The 18,931-nt window shown below is 38.5% G+C and overlaps 1 protein-coding gene across 1 annotated transcript in view; it reads right to left on the bottom strand.

Annotated features, from left to right (window-relative positions):
• The window catches only part of FCHO2 (FCH and mu domain containing endocytic adaptor 2), an 84,943-nt gene extending 76,833 nt beyond the window's left edge, over positions 1-8,110 (bottom strand). The window contains exon 1 of the mRNA XM_066180729.1: positions 7,992-8,110. Coding sequence (XP_066036826.1) covers positions 7,992-8,018 — 27 coding nt within the window. The 5' untranslated portion in view covers positions 8,019-8,110. The remainder of the gene's footprint in view (positions 1-7,991) is intronic.
• Between the last annotated feature and the right edge of the window lie 10,821 nt (positions 8,111-18,931).

The following is an 18,931-nucleotide window of genomic DNA, read 5'->3' as shown; positions in this document are numbered from 1 at the left end:
GATGGGATAGCACAGAATGGAATAGACTATATCACCTGGAAGGGACCTACAGCAATCATTTACCCCAACTGATTGCACACTCTGGGGATGACTAAAAGTTAAAGAGTGGAATTAATGGCATTGTTCAAATGTCCCTTAAATAATGACAGGCTCAGAGCATTGATCACCGTCTCTAGGAAGACCATTCCAGTGTTTGACCATTCTCCCAGAGTAAAGAAATTCTTCCTAGCATCCAATCTGAACCTTCCCTGGCAAAGTTTTCAACCATTCCTACATGTCCTATCCTTAGCTCCCAGGGGGTGGAGATGGGCAACACCCTCCTAATTTCCCCTGGTCAGGAAGCTGTAGAGAGCAGTGAGGTCACCTCTCAAGCACCTTTCCTCCAAACCGGAGGAGCTCAAAGTCCTCAGTGGCTACTCACAGGATATGTCGTCCAGCACTCTCACCAGCCTTGTTGGATGCATTCTGGATGCATTCAAATCCTTTAACAAAGGCAGCTCTATACTGCCAGTGAGAAAAGCCTGAGAATTTGGTCTTATACCCTTTCAAATATTTCTGCCTGTTTAGTTCTGCAAAAATTTGTTTGTGCAGCCATAAAGCAAACCTTATCAGGGAAAATTATACAGCTGAAAAATAAAGCTGGCAAATAAAAACAAGAATCACTGATCCAGATCACTGCAAGGACACAAACAAGCTGCATTGCTCAGGAGAAGAGGGTGGAGCTAGAAAGAGAAGGCATGCAGGGATCTGCCGTCTGAAATAAGGAGAAGCAGTCATGGGTGGATGGAAAAACTTCACAGCAGCAGCGGTATTAAGTCCACTTCCATTAAGTTTCAAGTTGCCTTAAAGGACACCACACAGAGACACATGAATTTACAAATAACAGATAACTGAGGGTTAATTTGATACAGATTACTAGCCAGGATTATTTGCTTTACTTCTTCCAAGCAATGGGAAAAACAAAACCAAAGGAAAAAAACCACCTATAAAATCATAGTTTCCATGGTTGCAGTAAGCTGTAACGTGAAAAAGTGCACCAAAATTCAGATAAGTTTGGCAAAAGTACAATTACAGTCTGTAAAAAGTACAAGCAAAACTAAACAGAACACATGAAAATACAGCAAACTCTAAAATGACTCTCTACTGAGCAAGGCTTTTATAAACTTGAAAACTAAAAGAAAGATAAGAACATCAATTAGTAGAAAATGCAACTTATATTTAAATGTTGTCCCACTCAAGTATCAGTCTAAACAGTTTCTTTCCCCTTTCACCTCTATCTAAACGTTTTTTCTTTCTAGTTTAAAGCCCACAATAACTTTGAATACCAGTGCACTAACTTATTAACTTTATGTAGTTACTCAATATAAACCCTGAATGCCACTCCATTATAATTAAGACTTCACTGGTAATTTCAATTAGATTACAGAATGTAATTCTTATTTAACTTCTCCAAAGTTGTTACTGTACCCAAATTTTTAGATAAACATAGACAAATAAGTTAGGCATTTCTTCCTGAAAAACTAATAAAATTCTCCTTTGTGAAATGTTCTTTGCTTTAAGGTGTTTTTTCCAGCTAAAACAACATGCTATCAAAATGTGCTGAACATAGGCTGCTTGTAAACTTTTCATAATGGAAGCTTTTAAAGGGGCCTTTTCTACACTGGAGTTCCATAAATTTCCTGCCAATTTAGAAATGCAGGAAGGGTAGACAGCCATGACCCAGCCTCTGGCTGCAGCCTTCCTGATAAACTGTCAGAAATGTAACTGTGCAAATCTTCAGAGAATGGAATGAGCCTAAACAACCAACTGCCATCATTATCTTGTTCTCTAACTAACTGAAGGTTACTGCAAGGGAAATAATTTTTCCACATAAATTAGGTTTTCTAATCAGTCTTATTCTTCCTCCTGACTTTATCTTCCTCCTGACTTTACAATGAACAGTAGAAAGTGCAACAGAGAAACAGAAGAGATACTTTCCTCAAATGAGTCCCCTGAAAGCCTCACCTCTTATACACTATCAATAGTTATCAGAGGTTAAGAACCTATGTGCAAAATACATGAAATTTTAAACAAAGCAGCAAGTCAAAAAGATTTGAGGGCCTACGTGGTTTAAGTCTGGCACAACTAAAAGACATGTCTTCACTTGTAAATATAATGTGAAGTATAACCTACATTACCCATATCAGGCTCTATCTAAAAGCACAAACATGCAGTCTTCAAAACTCTTTGTATGACCAACAGTTCTGACAACTAACCTGATGATGATTCTGCCTATGTTTGGAGACATATGTGTACCTAAACCAAATTAAGTACAGTATCTCAATGAGACAAAGTGAGCAGATGTTTTTCTGCTTTAGAAAAAGCTATAGAGTCCTTCCACAACTACTCCATTCAGCAGTTGCTCTCAAGAGCAGCAATCAGAGTTAAGGCTCTATATTGAGCATAACAAGACAGAGGTATGTGGTGGCTAGGAGGAAAAGTTGTTCAATTTACAAAAGCCAACAAGTATTTATTCTCTTACATGCATACATGCCATCAACACTGTTTGTGATTGATTGATTTTTCTCAACATTTTTCCTTCCCACATATTCTGTGTAGAATTCTGTACGTGGAAATTATGTGTCTTATATACGTTTTCTTCATTGGGTGTTTTTACTTTCTCCTTCATAGTGGCAACTTTCTCCTTACAGTGATCACAACAGAAATAGTTGTGATCACTGGAAGACCAGTAATGGCCTATTTTAAAACAAATTAATGCAGCATATAGTAGAGGGAACTGATGAAACCTTCCACTCCCATTCATAAACAATTACCATCCACTGGTATAAGAGACGACGAAGGCAGACGCAGATTCTTCTTCTACAAGTTGCACAGTGAAGAAAGACAATATTCTGTTGTCATGTGTAACATCAGGCTCTAGATAAGAGACTTCCAGATCAGTTTTAAAAACCATTCTGAATGTACTTTTGCAGGTAAATCACCATCTGTTGAGGGTGATCCTGTCATTACTCAATAAAAAACAAATGTAAAACTGTGTATGAGAACGCAAAATATAAGTGGTCCTCCCTCCATTTGGCACCATTTAATTACTCTGAAGTCCCTTAGCAGTTTTCTGCTCCTTTCTCTTCAGAAGATGGTGTTCATTCTGAGATTTCCTATTCTAAACTACTGTAAGAAAGCCCTTCTGTACCTAGAGCATAGATGTCCTCTGAGAGCAAGCTATTAGAGAAAACAAGACCTCAAATACCAGTAAACACTTAAATAAGCCTACAATGAAGCATTACTGACCAACTTTGTAGCCAAAACAAATTAAGTCATGGAAAGCAAGAGAAACCAGTCCTTTCATTTCCCTTCATCAAGAACTAGTTGCAAAGATTTCCTCATGGAAATGAAAGTAGCCCTGTCAGCAAATGTGTAGTCAGAAATCAGCGTTTCCATGACTTGTGCATAACAGGAAACAGATTACAGGAACTCTGTGGCACTGAATTACTTAAAATACTTCAAGTTTTTAAGAATAATTTTGTTTGTTGCAATAAAAATAATTCTGAAATTAGTAAAATAGCCAGAAATTTCTAGGCAATCTGCAGCAACATTTATTTTCTATATTTCCAATCAAATTGTTTGAGTGCAAGCTCTGTCTCCTTTGGATTGAAATTGTTCAACATTAAGATCTATTAGTGTAAAAAAGGTTATACTCTGTTACACCACTTTCTATTTATCCAGTACAAATAAATGGTTATATTATGGGGACTCTGACTGGTCAGACACAAAATTCAGGTATACATAACTCATTTTAGATGCTCTGACAAACACTGTTGTCATGTTCTTTAAACTGTTAATTCTTGTTCCAGTTTCAAATAAATAACATGTCTTTCATGGTTTCTACCTAAAAAACAATTTACTTTAATGGGCCCTGAATACACAAAAATACTCATGTGATTACTATTACGGTGTTACATTTTTGAAAGTTATCTCTCAGTAAGTTTCAACTTCTGAGTGTCTGAAAGAGCTGTAGAAAATTGAAAGCATTGAAACGTGAAAGAAAAAAAAGCAGTCACCTGATGCTTACACAGGTAATGCATCTTCTTCAATTCTGAAAGTTTTGAGAAGATTGGACACAAAAACAACCTGTCAGCTTCAATTTCCACCTTCCCATTACAACATAACAAATAAAGCACAGCTCCAGAGAAGCTCTACACACACGAGGAAGGACAGATATTTCCTACCATATATAGATAACCAAAAATATTTTTTAACAAACAGATGGAAGGCTGCCAACTCATGCTAGACGCACACATAGAGAGAGGATACTAAGCAAATATTGTACAACTCTCCTGACACAGAGCATCCAGCTGCATGCCCAGCAGAAGAGTAGTGCTGTGAATGTAACTCCAGATGTCAGTGTAGCAAGTCTCCATGCCACTCATATACTCACAAGTTTGTAAGACAATCCATCTTACCCTGAACATTGCAAGCTTCCTCACAAAGCTGTGATTATTAAACAGGGATACTGCCAACCTTTACGGCCCAGAAAAGTATTTGTAAAAAAAGAAAATGGAATCCTCAACACAGCCATTCTCAAAAGCTACAAGTAAAGTTATCAATTAAAAAGAATTTAAAAAATTGTCAAAGCCAATTTATATATACCTTTTTATATGCCAGAACTTCCAGAGTTACCAAGCACAGAGTTACACAGAAACCAGCTTCAGCTATTCACCAAACTTCCAATAGTTTAATCAAATTAATTTTAAACAAGCCATTAACAATCACTGACTAGTTGGGAAGAGGCTTATTTTTCTTGATTTGTCAGTAGCTATTCTTTTAAACTACGTTGTAAGAATCACTTGCACTAGGCACTTTAAATGCAATGTCAAAGCCTAAGCAGTGCTTTCTGTTAAAACAGCAGGTCATTGATAAAGAACACTTTCTATACTCCTACACCAGTAACATTATACTCAAGGTGACAAAATGTAGCCACGTTTAACAGAAATGGTTTATGATAGTGTTAGCTTAAAATGATAACATTGTTTCAATGTAACACATGCACAGCAGCATACTGGGCATGCAATGGTTTATGACAATGCTAACTAGGAGCTGCGAATGGACATGACTTGAACACCTAAAACTCAGTCACAATCAAGAAACTAAGAATAAAGAATACAAGAATCAAAGCCACTTATAGACAGTACTACTAGTTCATAACTTTTGCTACCCAAAAATATCCTCCTGGGTGGAAAACTGCTCCAGAATGCTGTGCTGCGTTAGTAGACCCTTACATTTTTCAAGTGATAGCAAACTTTTAAAGTGACAGTAGAGGTCTCTGTACTTCGGTTTTACACATCCTGAAAACAGTCTTATTTACTTTGAGCTCTTAGAGAACACAAAATAGATAGTTCATCCAATTTTCTTACGTCCTCTAACAACAACAAAACCAAAATGCGCAATTATTTAAACATTTTTAAAAGAAAGAAAGCCTCAGGATAATTTTCAAGACTGAACAACAAAGAAGCTAAGATTTGTTTTGTTTACATGAGCACATTTAGGAAGACAGCAGCTTAAATACTGTGTAAGAAATCAATACACTCATACACACGTCAGTTCCCTTTTCTGGAGAAATCATTAAAATCCCCTAAATTTCTGATCTCTTTTCCTATTCCTTACAGTAAACTACTAAACCAAGGGAGAGTACCACACAGCTTGAGATCCAGAGTTCCATTTCCAGTGCACAATTTCAGTTGCAAGTTTATGACAGTGTCTATACCAAATAATTAAATATTAATTATGTTTTGGATGCATTTTCAAAATCAGTGCTTTAAAAAACATAACTATCCTATTCCACGTTTCTAAAAATATTTTGTATAGGGTTACCAAGAAGGACTAAGAAGAAATACAAGACAATCCTTCTGAAGTTCTACCACCTTCCTTTCTCCTTACAAAATTATCATCATCATTTTTCATCACTATGCATTCAGTGCATTTTCATGTGTCTTCTAATTCCCATCTTAACTTTCTCACCACAATTCAGAGCCTACATAGATTGTTTTCCAAGTCTTCCAAAGCAGAAGGAATTCTGAACAATAACCTATTCTGAAATGTTAGTGCAAATGAACATGACTAATGCACAAACCTATAATTTATGCCTTGTTATGAGGATATACAGAAACTCAATACTTTCAGATTTTACAAATCCATCATTAATCTTGGAAAATATTCACCCACAGCAGTAAAGAAGGAGCACTCCCTATTCCTTTTAGTTTCACTTCTATACGAAATAAAACCCTGCCAATGGTATTACAAAAGTTTCTTGGTCAAATTTCACAAGTTAAGATCCTGTTTAATGTGTTTGTCATCACCACAAGACAAACACAAACAAACTTTTTGTCTACCTTGTGCCATTTCTGGACATCTGAGAAAAACCTGCACTAATAGGAGGAATCATCCCTGTCATGACACTCATTGATAACCCACACTAGGGGTTGTGATAACAAAGCTACAGGCAGAGACTGTAAAGGAGAGGGAGAATGGGAATTTGGGGTAGATGTCTACTGCCTCACATTTGCTGGAAGCATCTGTGGAGACACAGACATCGAAACAGAAGGTACAGGAATGGCCCACAGCCTTCACCAATTTAACTGACTTACTGACAAAACAAAACACAACTGATCAGACAGTCGAATGAACATACCACAGTACATAACAAAGATTAATAGGAAAGTTCAATTTCAGTTGTGAGAGCTGGATAAACAATTTCTATTTTGTTTTAATCTTAGGAGAATATAGAAGATTTTCCAATGAAAATGCGTCTTTTAATATTAATTTTAATCTTATTTTAAGGAAAGATTAAATACTCCCACATGTTAGATTAACACTGATCTCCCACCCTGAGGCTTCAAATTAAGCAGATTTGTATGCCAAGAGAGCAAATCTAGTATCATGTGTCTTTAAATTTTAATAGCATGTTAAAAGTAAAGGAGAAAAAAAACCAACCAAACAAAAAAAAAACAACCAAAAACTACAATACTGAAAATAAAACATAAACTTAAGCTATGCTTTATATTCAAGAATAGTGATATTGTGAAATCAGTTTTTCATAAACTTTAAGCGTAACCGCTGCTTACACCCGAAAAAGCAAGCGTCTAAAAAGCATTTTGTCTCTTTTACACTTCAGTCTCAGGCAGTAACAATTTTGATGTTTCTGCTACATCTCGGTGGAGAGGCGCGTAAAAAATTAAATAAGTAGCAACTTTGTAAACAGTCCGGTGACTACGAGAATACTTATTTTAATGTTTAAAACTAGCAAAGACCACAATGAAAACTAGTTGCACTTCACATGAAACTCAATCCAAACCCGTAATGGGACTTTTTAATCCATATATATATATGTACCCACTTAAAAGCACAGATATCTGCGCAGGGATGATCTATAAGATCGCACGTCCAAAGCAAGCTGGAAAGCCTGTTGTTTCCTGCTCGGCTGTGAACACACGGAGACGAGGGACCGGCGGAGAGTCGAAGGTCGGCTCTGCCTTTGCACGGAGCCGATGTGGAGCTGCGGCAGCCCGCGCTGCTCCCCCGAGCAGCACCGAGACCCGCCGCAGCCCAGGTCACCCCAGGCAGGCAACGCGCCGGCCGCGAGCGCCGGACCCCAGCGCACGGAGCGGCGTCCGCGCATCCCTCGGCCCAGCGCCTCACGGCATCCACCCATCCCACCCCATCCCACCCCATCCCACCCCATCCCTCTTCCCGCCGTCTCTCCCCAGCGGAGTCCGAGCACGGAGGGCCGGCGGTCCCCTTGTCCAGCCGCGGGCCGCAGGTACCCGGTCGGGGCGGCGCGGCGGACACGGACCCGCCGCTGCAAGGCCCCGGCCCAGTCCCGGCGGTGGCGTAAGAGCCCAGGCTGCTCTCGCAGCGGGGACCGCGGCTGCCCCGCGCTCCGCCCTGCCCGTTCCGCCCGCGGCGCGGCGTCACGGACACGAGCGGCGCTGCCCTACCCAGAAGCTCTCCACGAAGTACGCCATCGTTCCCCCGCCGCCCCCGGCCACCGGCGAGCCCGGCCGCGGCCGCCGCAGCCGCCGAGACGCGACGGAGGAAACGGGCGCCGCCGCCGCGTTCCGCCCTTCCCGTGACGGAGCCGCCGCCGCTCCCGCCCCGCGCCTGCGCTCCGCCGACGCCGCTGCTGCGCAGGCGCGGGGGCGGTGCGCGCCCTCTGCCGGGGGCGGCGGGGGCCCACAGAGCTCGGGGAAAACCACAGCGAGAGCCCGAGGGGAAGGGCCGCGCTCAGCGCCGAGCCCGGGGGACAGAGAGAGTCCTCTGTATTTCATTTACTTTAAAGGTGCTTCACCCAGAGGGTGGCTGGGCACTGGAACAGACGCTCCAGATTCACAAAAGAGACCTTCAAGATCATCGAGTCCAACCCAGCCCGAACACCTCAACTAGATCATGGCATCGAGTGCCACATCCAGTCTTTTTTTAAACACGTCCAGGGGTGGTGACTCCACCACCTCTGCGGACAGGCTATTCCAGTACTTAATTACTCTTGCCGTGAAAAACTGCTTCCCAATATCCAACCTTTATTTCCCCTGACGCAACCTGAGAACTGTGTCCTCTTGTTCTGTCAAGGGGAACGTCGTCACAGCAGAAGGCCTGATGGAGTTGAAGAAGCCTTTGGACAATGCTCTTAGGGACACAATGAGATTCTTGGAGATGTCTTTAATGGGCCTAAGGGTTGGACTCGATGATCCTTGTGTCCCTTCCAACTCAGAATATTCTGTGATTCTGTGGTGTGGCTTCAAGTCTCATTCCTGCCATGCAGGGTAAGGCCACTGAAAGCAGGTGATGATGATGATGATGACTAGTCCTCCAGGGAATTTTGTTGATAAAGCATAGTCAGCCCTCCTAACAGCATTTTCCCACGGGATTTTACACTTCCAGTGGCATGCTCCTAAATAAAAATGCACCTCATCTAAAGCCCAAGTGTCTGCAGAAAATGATTAATTCAGGTCTTCACCTTCTTCAGCGATGGTTCAGACTGTAGACTCTCCATTGTCTCAATACAGAGTATCAGCCAGTGGGGGTGATGCCAATTTTTGGTCCAGAAGACAGGGCCACTCAAGTGCCACCTGTGGCCAATCTGTACCTGGAGTGCTCCTTTTCCAACTATATCTATCTATCTATCTATCTATCTATCTATCTATCTATCTATCTATCTATCTATCTATCTATATTGTGTGTGTGTGTGTGTGTGTGTGTGTGTGTGTGTGTGTATGTGTATATATATATATGTATGTATGTATAGTTTTGTGGCAGAGTCAACACCACTGGACTGTTTCTGGGACTCCACAGAGTTCCTGTTCTACCTTAATAGGGTGATTCCTTGCCCAAGACAGCAGTTACATTTTCATTATCTAAAAACAGAGGGCCAGGTCTAAGCAACAATGTGAGAGGCTGCAGCTCATTGCAAACAGGTGGCTTTATCCCAACTTGACCTGTGGTTTTGTCAGCATAAACTTTTATCCAAACCAGAAAAATTAAGAAGCTGATATTCTCAGCTGGGTTGAGTTCAAGGAGGTCCCTTCCCCTAATAGTTTATTAGTTCTGGTGTGAAAAACCTCACCTTTCACATTGACACTAATGGTTTTGTACTTTGTTCTGCATGTTATTAGGTAAGGCATAGTGCAGAACATTCAAGTCATCCCTCAGAACCTGATGAATTCACAAACTTGTATCAAATTTATGCTGAGTAAAGACTCACATGAAAGAAAAAGGTTAGGGAAAATGTAGTTCAGAAGTTTACAAAGCTACAGAATTTCATCCTACCTTTACTAGAGACATTTTCATGGAAGATGAGCAGCATCATTCTGAAATGGTATTACAGTTACTGGTAAGTGGCTGTAGCTTAAGTCCATCACTTCTGTAGCTCCACGGTGAGTTTAGAAGTTCCTTTCTTTCTGGCAATGTTCTCCAAAAGTTCCAGTGTATGCCAAGTTTCATAGCTTGTCAATGCGGAGAAAATTCCTGTATCTCTTTCGCAGTACAAATTTCTTTAAAAGTCCCAAGACTTTTGCTGGATCTGGATCCCTCTCTTTTGATAAGAGAAGCATGTGTACTGTCATTTAAACAGTAATAACAAGCTATAGAGTTGCACATAGGCAAAACTTTCCAAAAGGAAAGCCTTGTAAAACCATGGCTCACTCCTGTTACTTTGGCTAAGTAGAAAAGGATGCTGGGGGTGAGTCAGCTGAATTAGAAGTAGAAAAACAAGATATATAACCATCTTGTGTTCACATTCTGGTGGGTGGTTGGATGATGTTTGTTGTATTTTAAAAGTATGTAACTGATACAAACCTAACTGCTTTAAAAACACCTGGATTTTGCAATAAAGGAGTTCTCTTTTGCACCTGCCTGGAAATGCTGTCTTGCTCTGCATCATTACATTACAGGACTACATTTGAAGAAAACTTCTTTAGTCCTCTTTATACTTAATATAAGTAAGCAGTCTGCATTATGATACAATCTGAAAAAAAAAAGGGGCATGATTATCGTACATCCTGCAGTGTGAATTTAATCTGTAAGGATGTACAACATGGTCAAAAAACAGATAAGCACTGCATGAGCAGAGCTAAAGCAAATACATCTTTCACAGGGACAGATATTACGCCATGATGGAAGGAGTCTCAGGTTTGCTTTACATTTCATAGAAAAGTTCCTATCTGCCACATTTTCAAAACTGTATAATTCTCCCTTATGTGCTGCTATACTAAATATAAGGCAACCGCTGCACTTCTTCAGCAATCTACTATGACAGAAATATCAAACCCATCCTCAGGTTTTCAACACCTTTCTACATAAACTTGAGTGAAATACTCCAACATTGATATAGTTATAGAGAAAAACATTTCGATATGGAAAATGTGATCTGCATTGAGATTACATTCTGAGATTTTCTACACAGAGAAACCCATAGTGGATTACTAAATGCAGAGACAATGTCCCTTAATCTGGAAGTCCCTGATCAGCATGTTAGTGAAGTCTTTGAGAATAGAATACTTTGCAATAGTGACATTTATAGTTCTTTAATCTCATATTCTTCCCTAGGTATTGGCTGCCAAGGATAGGAGACTAGGTGAGGTAGTGTTTGTTTGTCCCAGAAAAATCATTCTTTTGTTCTCCTCCTGTAATGGAGGCAGAGAGAAAGGGACATTATTTTGAAAGCCATAAATACACAGTGTGTCCTGTATAATAAAACAAGAATTCCTTGCATATTTTCAGCAGTGTTCACAGAAGATCACAACAGTTTTCTAGACTGCTAATTTTTTAATAGTTTAAAAAAAGCAGTTACTCTCATCATCTACATGAGTGTAAGGTTAAAGAACCATCACAACAAACCGCACTGGAAGGGTATGAAAAACTAAAGAGACATCTTGGCTATACTAGTCCATTACTTATACTTTATGTCTTGGTTTTGAAGAATTTAAGAAGAAACACTCTGGAGTGAGTTGCTTCCCCTTACAGGCTTAGCCAGCTCTTTTCCACCAACAAGGAAGGAATATGCGTAGGTGTAAGTGAATAAGTAAGAATTTTCAAACAATCGGAACCGCAACAGGCAAAGAGTAACAGTGAAACAACTGCTAGATACAATATTGCTACATATCATATGGCACCACCCCGCCAAGATGGCTCTCCCCATCCGAGCATGTCTCATGGACAAAGGGAAAACAGTGCCAATCTTCCCCCTGCTCACTGCTCTGCTTATCTCCCTGAAGGCTGGGGCTCCAGCTAGTATCCTCTGGATCACAGGGCTAGAACTCGTGGAGGGACTTGGATTTTCTCTCGCAGGAGATGGCAAGGCAGGCAAGGCAGTGCAGCGGGGCTGGGGTGGCTCGAGGTTTCTCCTCAGCCAGGCGCTGCTGGTGGAATTTGCCCTGCGGCAGACCAAGACCACTAACTGCAGCCTCTCTGAGATGAGAAAAAAACAAACCCATCCACACTGCCTCGGCTCCACAGCAAAATGCCAAGAGCCAAATCAAGCAGTCAGAGTGAGAGCCCTGCCTCAGCAAAAATGAAGAGCCCGGCAAGGCAAAAATTCTGAGTGCTAAGAGGCCGAGCTGCCAGCAAGAGATAACTTTAAAAATACCCCCAGCACCACCCTCACAAGTTCCGTTTTCCGGCTGCAGGGTCTTAGAGAGACAGTAACAATTTTTGGGCATAGATAGATCTGGAATACAATAACATTTTGGGTTATCCATGGCAGAAAAAAATACTTGTTTTTTGCCAAAAGTATGCTATTGGGCATTATTATGGGTTGAACACCTGTTAAAGGAGGCATTTAGCTCCCCTTTCAGAAGAGCATTCCTGACTGTGCAGTTTGCTGTCTCCATCTCCATGTACCCATTCTTCCATATTTCCAGCTTCTGGTTTTATAAATGTTAATATTAACTTATTTTTAACTGAAATAAGTATTGTATTTTGGTTTTACTTATATCAACTAAGTTAATTTGTTTTATGTCTAAGCCATCTGAAAATGAATTATAAACTCTAGGTAAAATAACAGCATTCAATTACCACTAAAATCCTTAACACATGAATGTACAATTGAATGTACTAATTTTAATATTTAAAAAAAGAAAAATCCAATTACCAAAAATACCACTGATTATTATATAACATTGTCATAATGGATTACCAAAGAGCTAGATGACATTTAAAGTTCTCTATAAATTAAAAGACTTAAGAAACAGATTCAGGTAAAATACATACTCTAACACTACACTTTAAAGAGGATCTGAAGAAGCAGATGGAGCTATTTTATATCCCATATATGTATTTCATACGTTTCACTGAGAACATGCCTTGAAAAATGCATTTTCTTTCTTTATTGTCTTTGCTAAAAGAACTACTCAAAAATCCATAGGTGTATTTAGAAGACTACAAGCAGCAGAATGAGATATAAAAAGCCAGAGCTGTTCACCAATATGACGGAGAACAAAAGATGAAGACAGAGTGAATTGTTAGGGAAGTCCTTTTAAAGAGTCATTTCAGTTTGGCCAGGTTCAGTTATGTCAGGTTACCTTGCAGGATTTAAAATCTGCCAGGATTATGTTCTAACCAAACAATGGTATCTGCATACCTGCAGACACTTCCGAGAAGTTTAATAATTCACTTACTTACGACCTACACATTACTTTCTGTCTTGGTTTAGGAAGACAGGTAACTGTCAGGGAAAGCCGGAGTTGGAATGGAGAATGTAAACCACTCCCCTCCAAATTATTACAATTTTCCAATTAAAGGCTTTCAGGCAAAGATTTGGAAATTGGGATAACAGTTCTTTACTAGGAACAATAAGAATACACATGTAGTAGTACCAAAAAAAAAAACCCTAAACAAAACAACCCTACAAAAAGAACCACACAAAAAACTAAGCCAACAAACAAACACAAACCCCAGAAACGCTGACAAGGTCAGAAAATACAAACTGTACCCTGTAGGTCAGGGTTTTGGAAACAGTCCAAAGTAAACCCTCCTGGAGTGGCAGATGTGGTTCTGTTGGAGTAGAGATGGCCCTGTAGAAAGGCTCCAGTGGTGGTGAGGTGGTTCTGATCTTCCTCCTGGAATCCAGTGGGAACACTGGATATCTGATGCTCCTATGTCTCAGGTTTTATCCAGGTAGGAATGGTTTGGCTCCCCCCACTGGGTGGAACATCTCCCAATGAGACGACGTAATTTTATCAGTCATGCAGTGAGCCTCGATGGCCCATAAACAGCAGATATCCTCCTGAGGGAGGATGGGTGGTGGAAGAGATAAAGAATCACTGCCCCACCTGGTTACAACAGCTGCCCATTATCAGAAGGCACCTGTCTCCTCCCCCTGGAGTTGCAAGAGATAAAGAAATACATCTCCCCAACTGCTTTCAACAGATGAAATAGAACACGCATTTTTTTGGTTACATAACCGAAGACACTCCCATTACTAGACATTTGCTGCAGCCTTTTTGTACAGAGAGTCTAACATAATCCAATAGGTGGAAAGTTAGAGCTGGTAAAGCTTAGGAAAAAAAAGTCTGGAAAAAGAGATTATAATGTTAGCAGCAAATACAACTAACTTTAAGTAGTTTATTCAAAGGGAATTCTCCCAGATAATCTTAATACAGGCTAAGCCCTGTTCTGAAATACAGGAATAAACTGACAACGTAGTTCAGTGGGAGAACACTGCTGAGATTATGGCCTACACCACAATTTGGGTAGGATAGGTGTTTCTAATGTTATTTTTAAGCGTAAGATGAACAAAAATACTTGTTGACAGAGCCATAGTCATGTCATTACAGTAAGAGATCAACTGAATTTCTTTAAACTTGGTGTAATATTTCATCAAAGTTCTTTCAAAGTTAGGAATAATATACATGTTCTGTAGAAGATCTGCAGCAATGTTTAATGGCACTGTTTTCTACATCCCTGGAATTATGGATTCCATCAGGCTGCATCATCTGTCTCACTGTATAGTTTACTGCATGCTCCTATTGATCTGGACACCAAGCTTGAATGTATACCATTCATGAATTCAATTAAGTTATGAAGCCAACGGCATTGTTTCCCAGCAAGTTGGTGTTAATGGTCTGCCTTTGTAATTCTTCTGCCAAAAGCATGTCTAATCAAATCAATCATCAATCAAATGGGAAGCTCAGAAAGTGTTAGTAAACATTAGCAAAAACAAACGAGAATAGCTGGTTGCAGATTCCATTTTGACTTTTTGTCCCATTTCAGTCCTGCATGAAAAATTTGGAGAGATTTCTAATATATTCAGGAGGTGCATTACTACAGTAACACCATACTGAAATTTTTAATCTAAATTCTACATAACATGGGGAAATAACAGAATAAATTACTACGTTGCTGTCCTCTAAGGTGTATATTCAATGCTTTGTTGAATTCATACTTTTGACACCTTAATATTTTTAATATTACATACATGCTTACTTACCTGCAAAAATGTCAATCAATGAACTTGGAGCAGCAGCTTATTTGTAGTCAACTGGTAAAAAAAACCTACATAAAAAAAAAAAAGACTGAAGTATTTAATACACTGAAATTCAATGAAAAGTGAAGGAGAAAATGAAGTGTTCAGAAGAGCAAGCTCTGACTGTATTAACTGCTTAGTACCGAAGTGCTCCATAGTACACCACCTAATGTGGTGGTGTTCTGATCACAAAGATCTTCTCCACTCTTATAATATACAATAGAAAAGGTAATTTTTGGAAGGGTGTGAAGCCAAGCTCGTTAGATCACGTGGTATTCTCACTAAAGTGTTCCTAGGACAGCATATGTAAGAATACGTGGTGTTCGTGTTCTTAATAAACCAAAGACAGCTTTTAAGTATTACTATAATAACAGAAGAGCAACTGCATGGGATTGAGTTCATGCAAGGCAGTAAATGAAAAAATGAAAGGTATTGGTCTGTACAGGTATTTCAGCTGCCTGGATAGGAAGCAACTACTGAAATACTGTGAAAGAAGTGAGATGACTTGGCAATACAAATCCTTAACTAGGATCGAACCTTAAAAACCAGAATATCAGTGTGAACAGGATGGCCAGTGAATGGCTTGCATTTAGGCAAAAGTAATGCCATGTGAAAATGATTCTTACCTTTGTTTCTTAACATCCATGGATTGACACACTAATGCCCACTAATGGCAGCCATCAGCTTCAGCAAATGGGAAAAACATGTGAACTTCAGGGTCCTTGTCACTTCAATAAAATTTAAAGCCTAATTCCTTCTGAAGAGGCACAGTAACAATTTGGAAGGCTTCCTCTCTGCTCACACAGAAGACATTTGTGGTTTATTTTTTCTGTTGTTATTCTGTTTTGGTTTGTGTTTTTTGGGGTTTTTTATGTTTGTTTTTTTCTTTTCCTGTGGGTTTTTTGTTGGTTTGTTTCTTTTGTTTTAAAGGTACAAAAGTAGCCAAGATACCTATGGGTGTTAGAGTAACTAAACTCTGAATTATTACATCGGGCAATTGTCTGTCTTAAACACTGCCTTTTTATGGAATGAGAGGCAGTTACCTGAGTGAAAGCTTGCAACACAATGAGAGTTATGGTCTACGGTTCCAGCTGGCATCTGGTTTTGGTCCAATGATGACAACAGGGTTGGTGTGCAAGGATAAGGAGGATGGAGATAAACAAAATTAAAATTTGCTACATATTCCTATGGCAGAGCACTACTAGAGAAAATGATGCAACTGAGTTATGCTAAAATATATAAATTAAAAAAAAAAAAAAGAATACTTGAATTTTTAGTTTGTTACATGGTTAATCTGATCTTCCAAAGCTAGAAGGAAAAGGTACATATATTTACACACATGATTCCAAACTGTTTATTTGAGCATGTACATTTCAGAATGAAAAACACATACACAAGACAATGACCATCAATATGTTAAGGAGAAAAAAACCCTACCATGTAAAATGACTCAAAACTTCCATTTGAGATAACAATTTTATTAAAAGAAGACACTGAAAGATGTGTTTCTAGGAAGAAAAATACATTAAAATTTAGTTGTGAAACAGTTTCGCACTTTTTTTAGTATTTTGTTTATAAGCAAAATCCCTTTTTTGATGGTATCCTTCACTATGTTTTCAGTTTTCAAGCTACACAACCCTTTAATTTCTATACCAGTAAGTCACAGAAACTTCTCAATAAATCAACATAAATGTTAAGCTAAAAGATAACTTGAGAAAACTGTAAATTAGATATACACAACCCTGTAAAGATATTACTTAACAATAATTCCATGGTAAAAGAACAGGTAAATTAATCTCACTTTCCTTTGTGTACTTTATCACAGAAATAAAATTCTATTTAGCATTTCTATTAAGCACAGAGGGTGCAGAGAGAAATAATTGAAAATTTAAAAATATTGGCATAAGTTACAGTAACACTGCAGTAGTTATGCATCCAAATAACGTGTGTGCTTTAAACACAAGTCCTCCTGTATATTTAATACAGGAAATTTATAACCATTCACTTTGCCAAGGGGCACTCCAAAAAGGAAAATAAAAAAAAAATAAAAAAAAAAAAGAAAAGAAAAAAAAAAAAGGTAAAACTGTCAGCATAACAACATTTTATTTCCATTTTTATATATTTTGAAGGATGGAAATATATATTTCCATATATTTCAGAATTATAAATTAAGACTTGAAAAGTAGTATTTGTACCTGAAGACACCTATATCTATAGATAAAAATATATGTATATAATAAATACCTCCATTTTAATTTTCACAATTCAAATTGAAGTCTGGCAGACAGAGTTGTTATCAGCAAAAAAACCCTAAAAACTGTGACTCAAAAATAATTCCTTATATGCCTTCAGTTATATAGCTATGTATTAGTACATGTGCAGCATAATTACATCTGTTTTCCTTAAATTGGATGGATTATAGGAAACGACTCAGTTTTAAATCTATCTTTATTCAGAGTAACATTTGCATGTCTTTTGAGAGGTTTCAATAGTTTATACAGCTCATTTTATACAGAACAAGGGTAAACGCCTGTGAAAGATCAGTCCTTTAGAATGCAGTATGTTTCACTGTGAATCATTCTGGGATAACAAAAGCTACCACCAACTACTCTGTGAGCAGTTAGAACACATAAATTATTTTCTACACACTCTATGCCTATTGAAATATTTCTTCATTCAAGTACAACTTTAAATGCTTTTTTTAAAATAAATACCATGATGTACAATTAAATTTCAATCCTTTGTACCGTTCCACAAGCTTTGCAACACTCATTTCCCTTACTCAAAACGTACTTCACCCTTTTAACATTTTTAAATACAGGTAGTAATTAACCTCAGACTTAAAATTAGTGGCCACAGCTTAAAATCAGACTTTGAGTGGCAGTAGAAAACTTGAACAAAACTAGTGACAGCAGTATGCTGTCAGCACATAAGGTGAGTGGGAATGTCTATTTCAAAGAAAGCTAAACTTCCCCAATCCCCTCCCACACAGGCGCTGATGTGTTCAGCTACCAGGAACTGGTATTTCTGCTAAGCAGCTTGGTCTCTCTTGTTTCTGAAAACGGAAGTCCTTCATTAAGCAGAGTTTCAGCCAAGTATGCAGCAATTAGTTTCTACTATAAATTTCATTATAGCATTTATATCTATGCATTTTATTGCTATATTAAACAGTCAGTCAATAGCACGTAGACAACTCAGACCATAATGTATGTCTAGCACAGACTGCTTATACACTGTAATGACTAAGTTCAATAAAATATTCAATGGATAACCAATTATTAAATACAGGAAGTGGACATAAAACGTTCAACTCCACATGTGTGGATTGAAAAAAACTGTTGTTTCATATTTTAGAGACTTCTAAACTATAGAACTTTCTAAAGTTCTCTAAGGATAGCTCTTTAAATAGTTTATATTACCATGATCCCAAGAAAGATAGATAAAATCAGACTAAGACCACTGCAAATTTTGGTACAAGGTCTTCAATAATTTAAATTTATTTCTTGTTTACTCATTGTTTAATTACTCACATTATTGATAACCCTGGAAATAAGTACAAAATTTTTCTCCTGTTTCCCATTTGGTCAGACTTAGCAAGTATTAACTGTCTAAAGAAATACAATTAATGTTACATTACTCAGTAGTAAAGTAGTTACCAGTTATCACCCAACAGGTTATAATTTCAATCCACCTAAACCTCCTTTTTATACATTGATTTAACATCAAGCAGCATGAAGTATCTAAACTAAACTAACATTAAGTTATCCAAAGACCAAGCTCTCTCAGTTAAAATATAAATCCTTACTTCAGAGATTTGAATATCTACATGTGTGAACCAGAAGAGTTCTGCACTACTGGGTCAGGCAAAACATCTTGAACAATAAATTTTATTAATTTAATCAAAAATTGGAATGCAACATC

The sequence above is a fragment of the Chamaea fasciata genome, unplaced genomic scaffold (genome assembly GCF_029207755.1).
Source record: "Chamaea fasciata isolate MVZ Bird 193981 ecotype frontalis unplaced genomic scaffold, bChaFas1.0.hap1 SCAF_4, whole genome shotgun sequence".
NCBI lineage: Eukaryota > Metazoa > Chordata > Aves > Passeriformes > Sylviidae > Chamaea > Chamaea fasciata.
The sequence above is the reverse complement of the archived record's forward strand: the minus strand, read 5'-3'. Positions and strand labels throughout refer to the sequence as shown.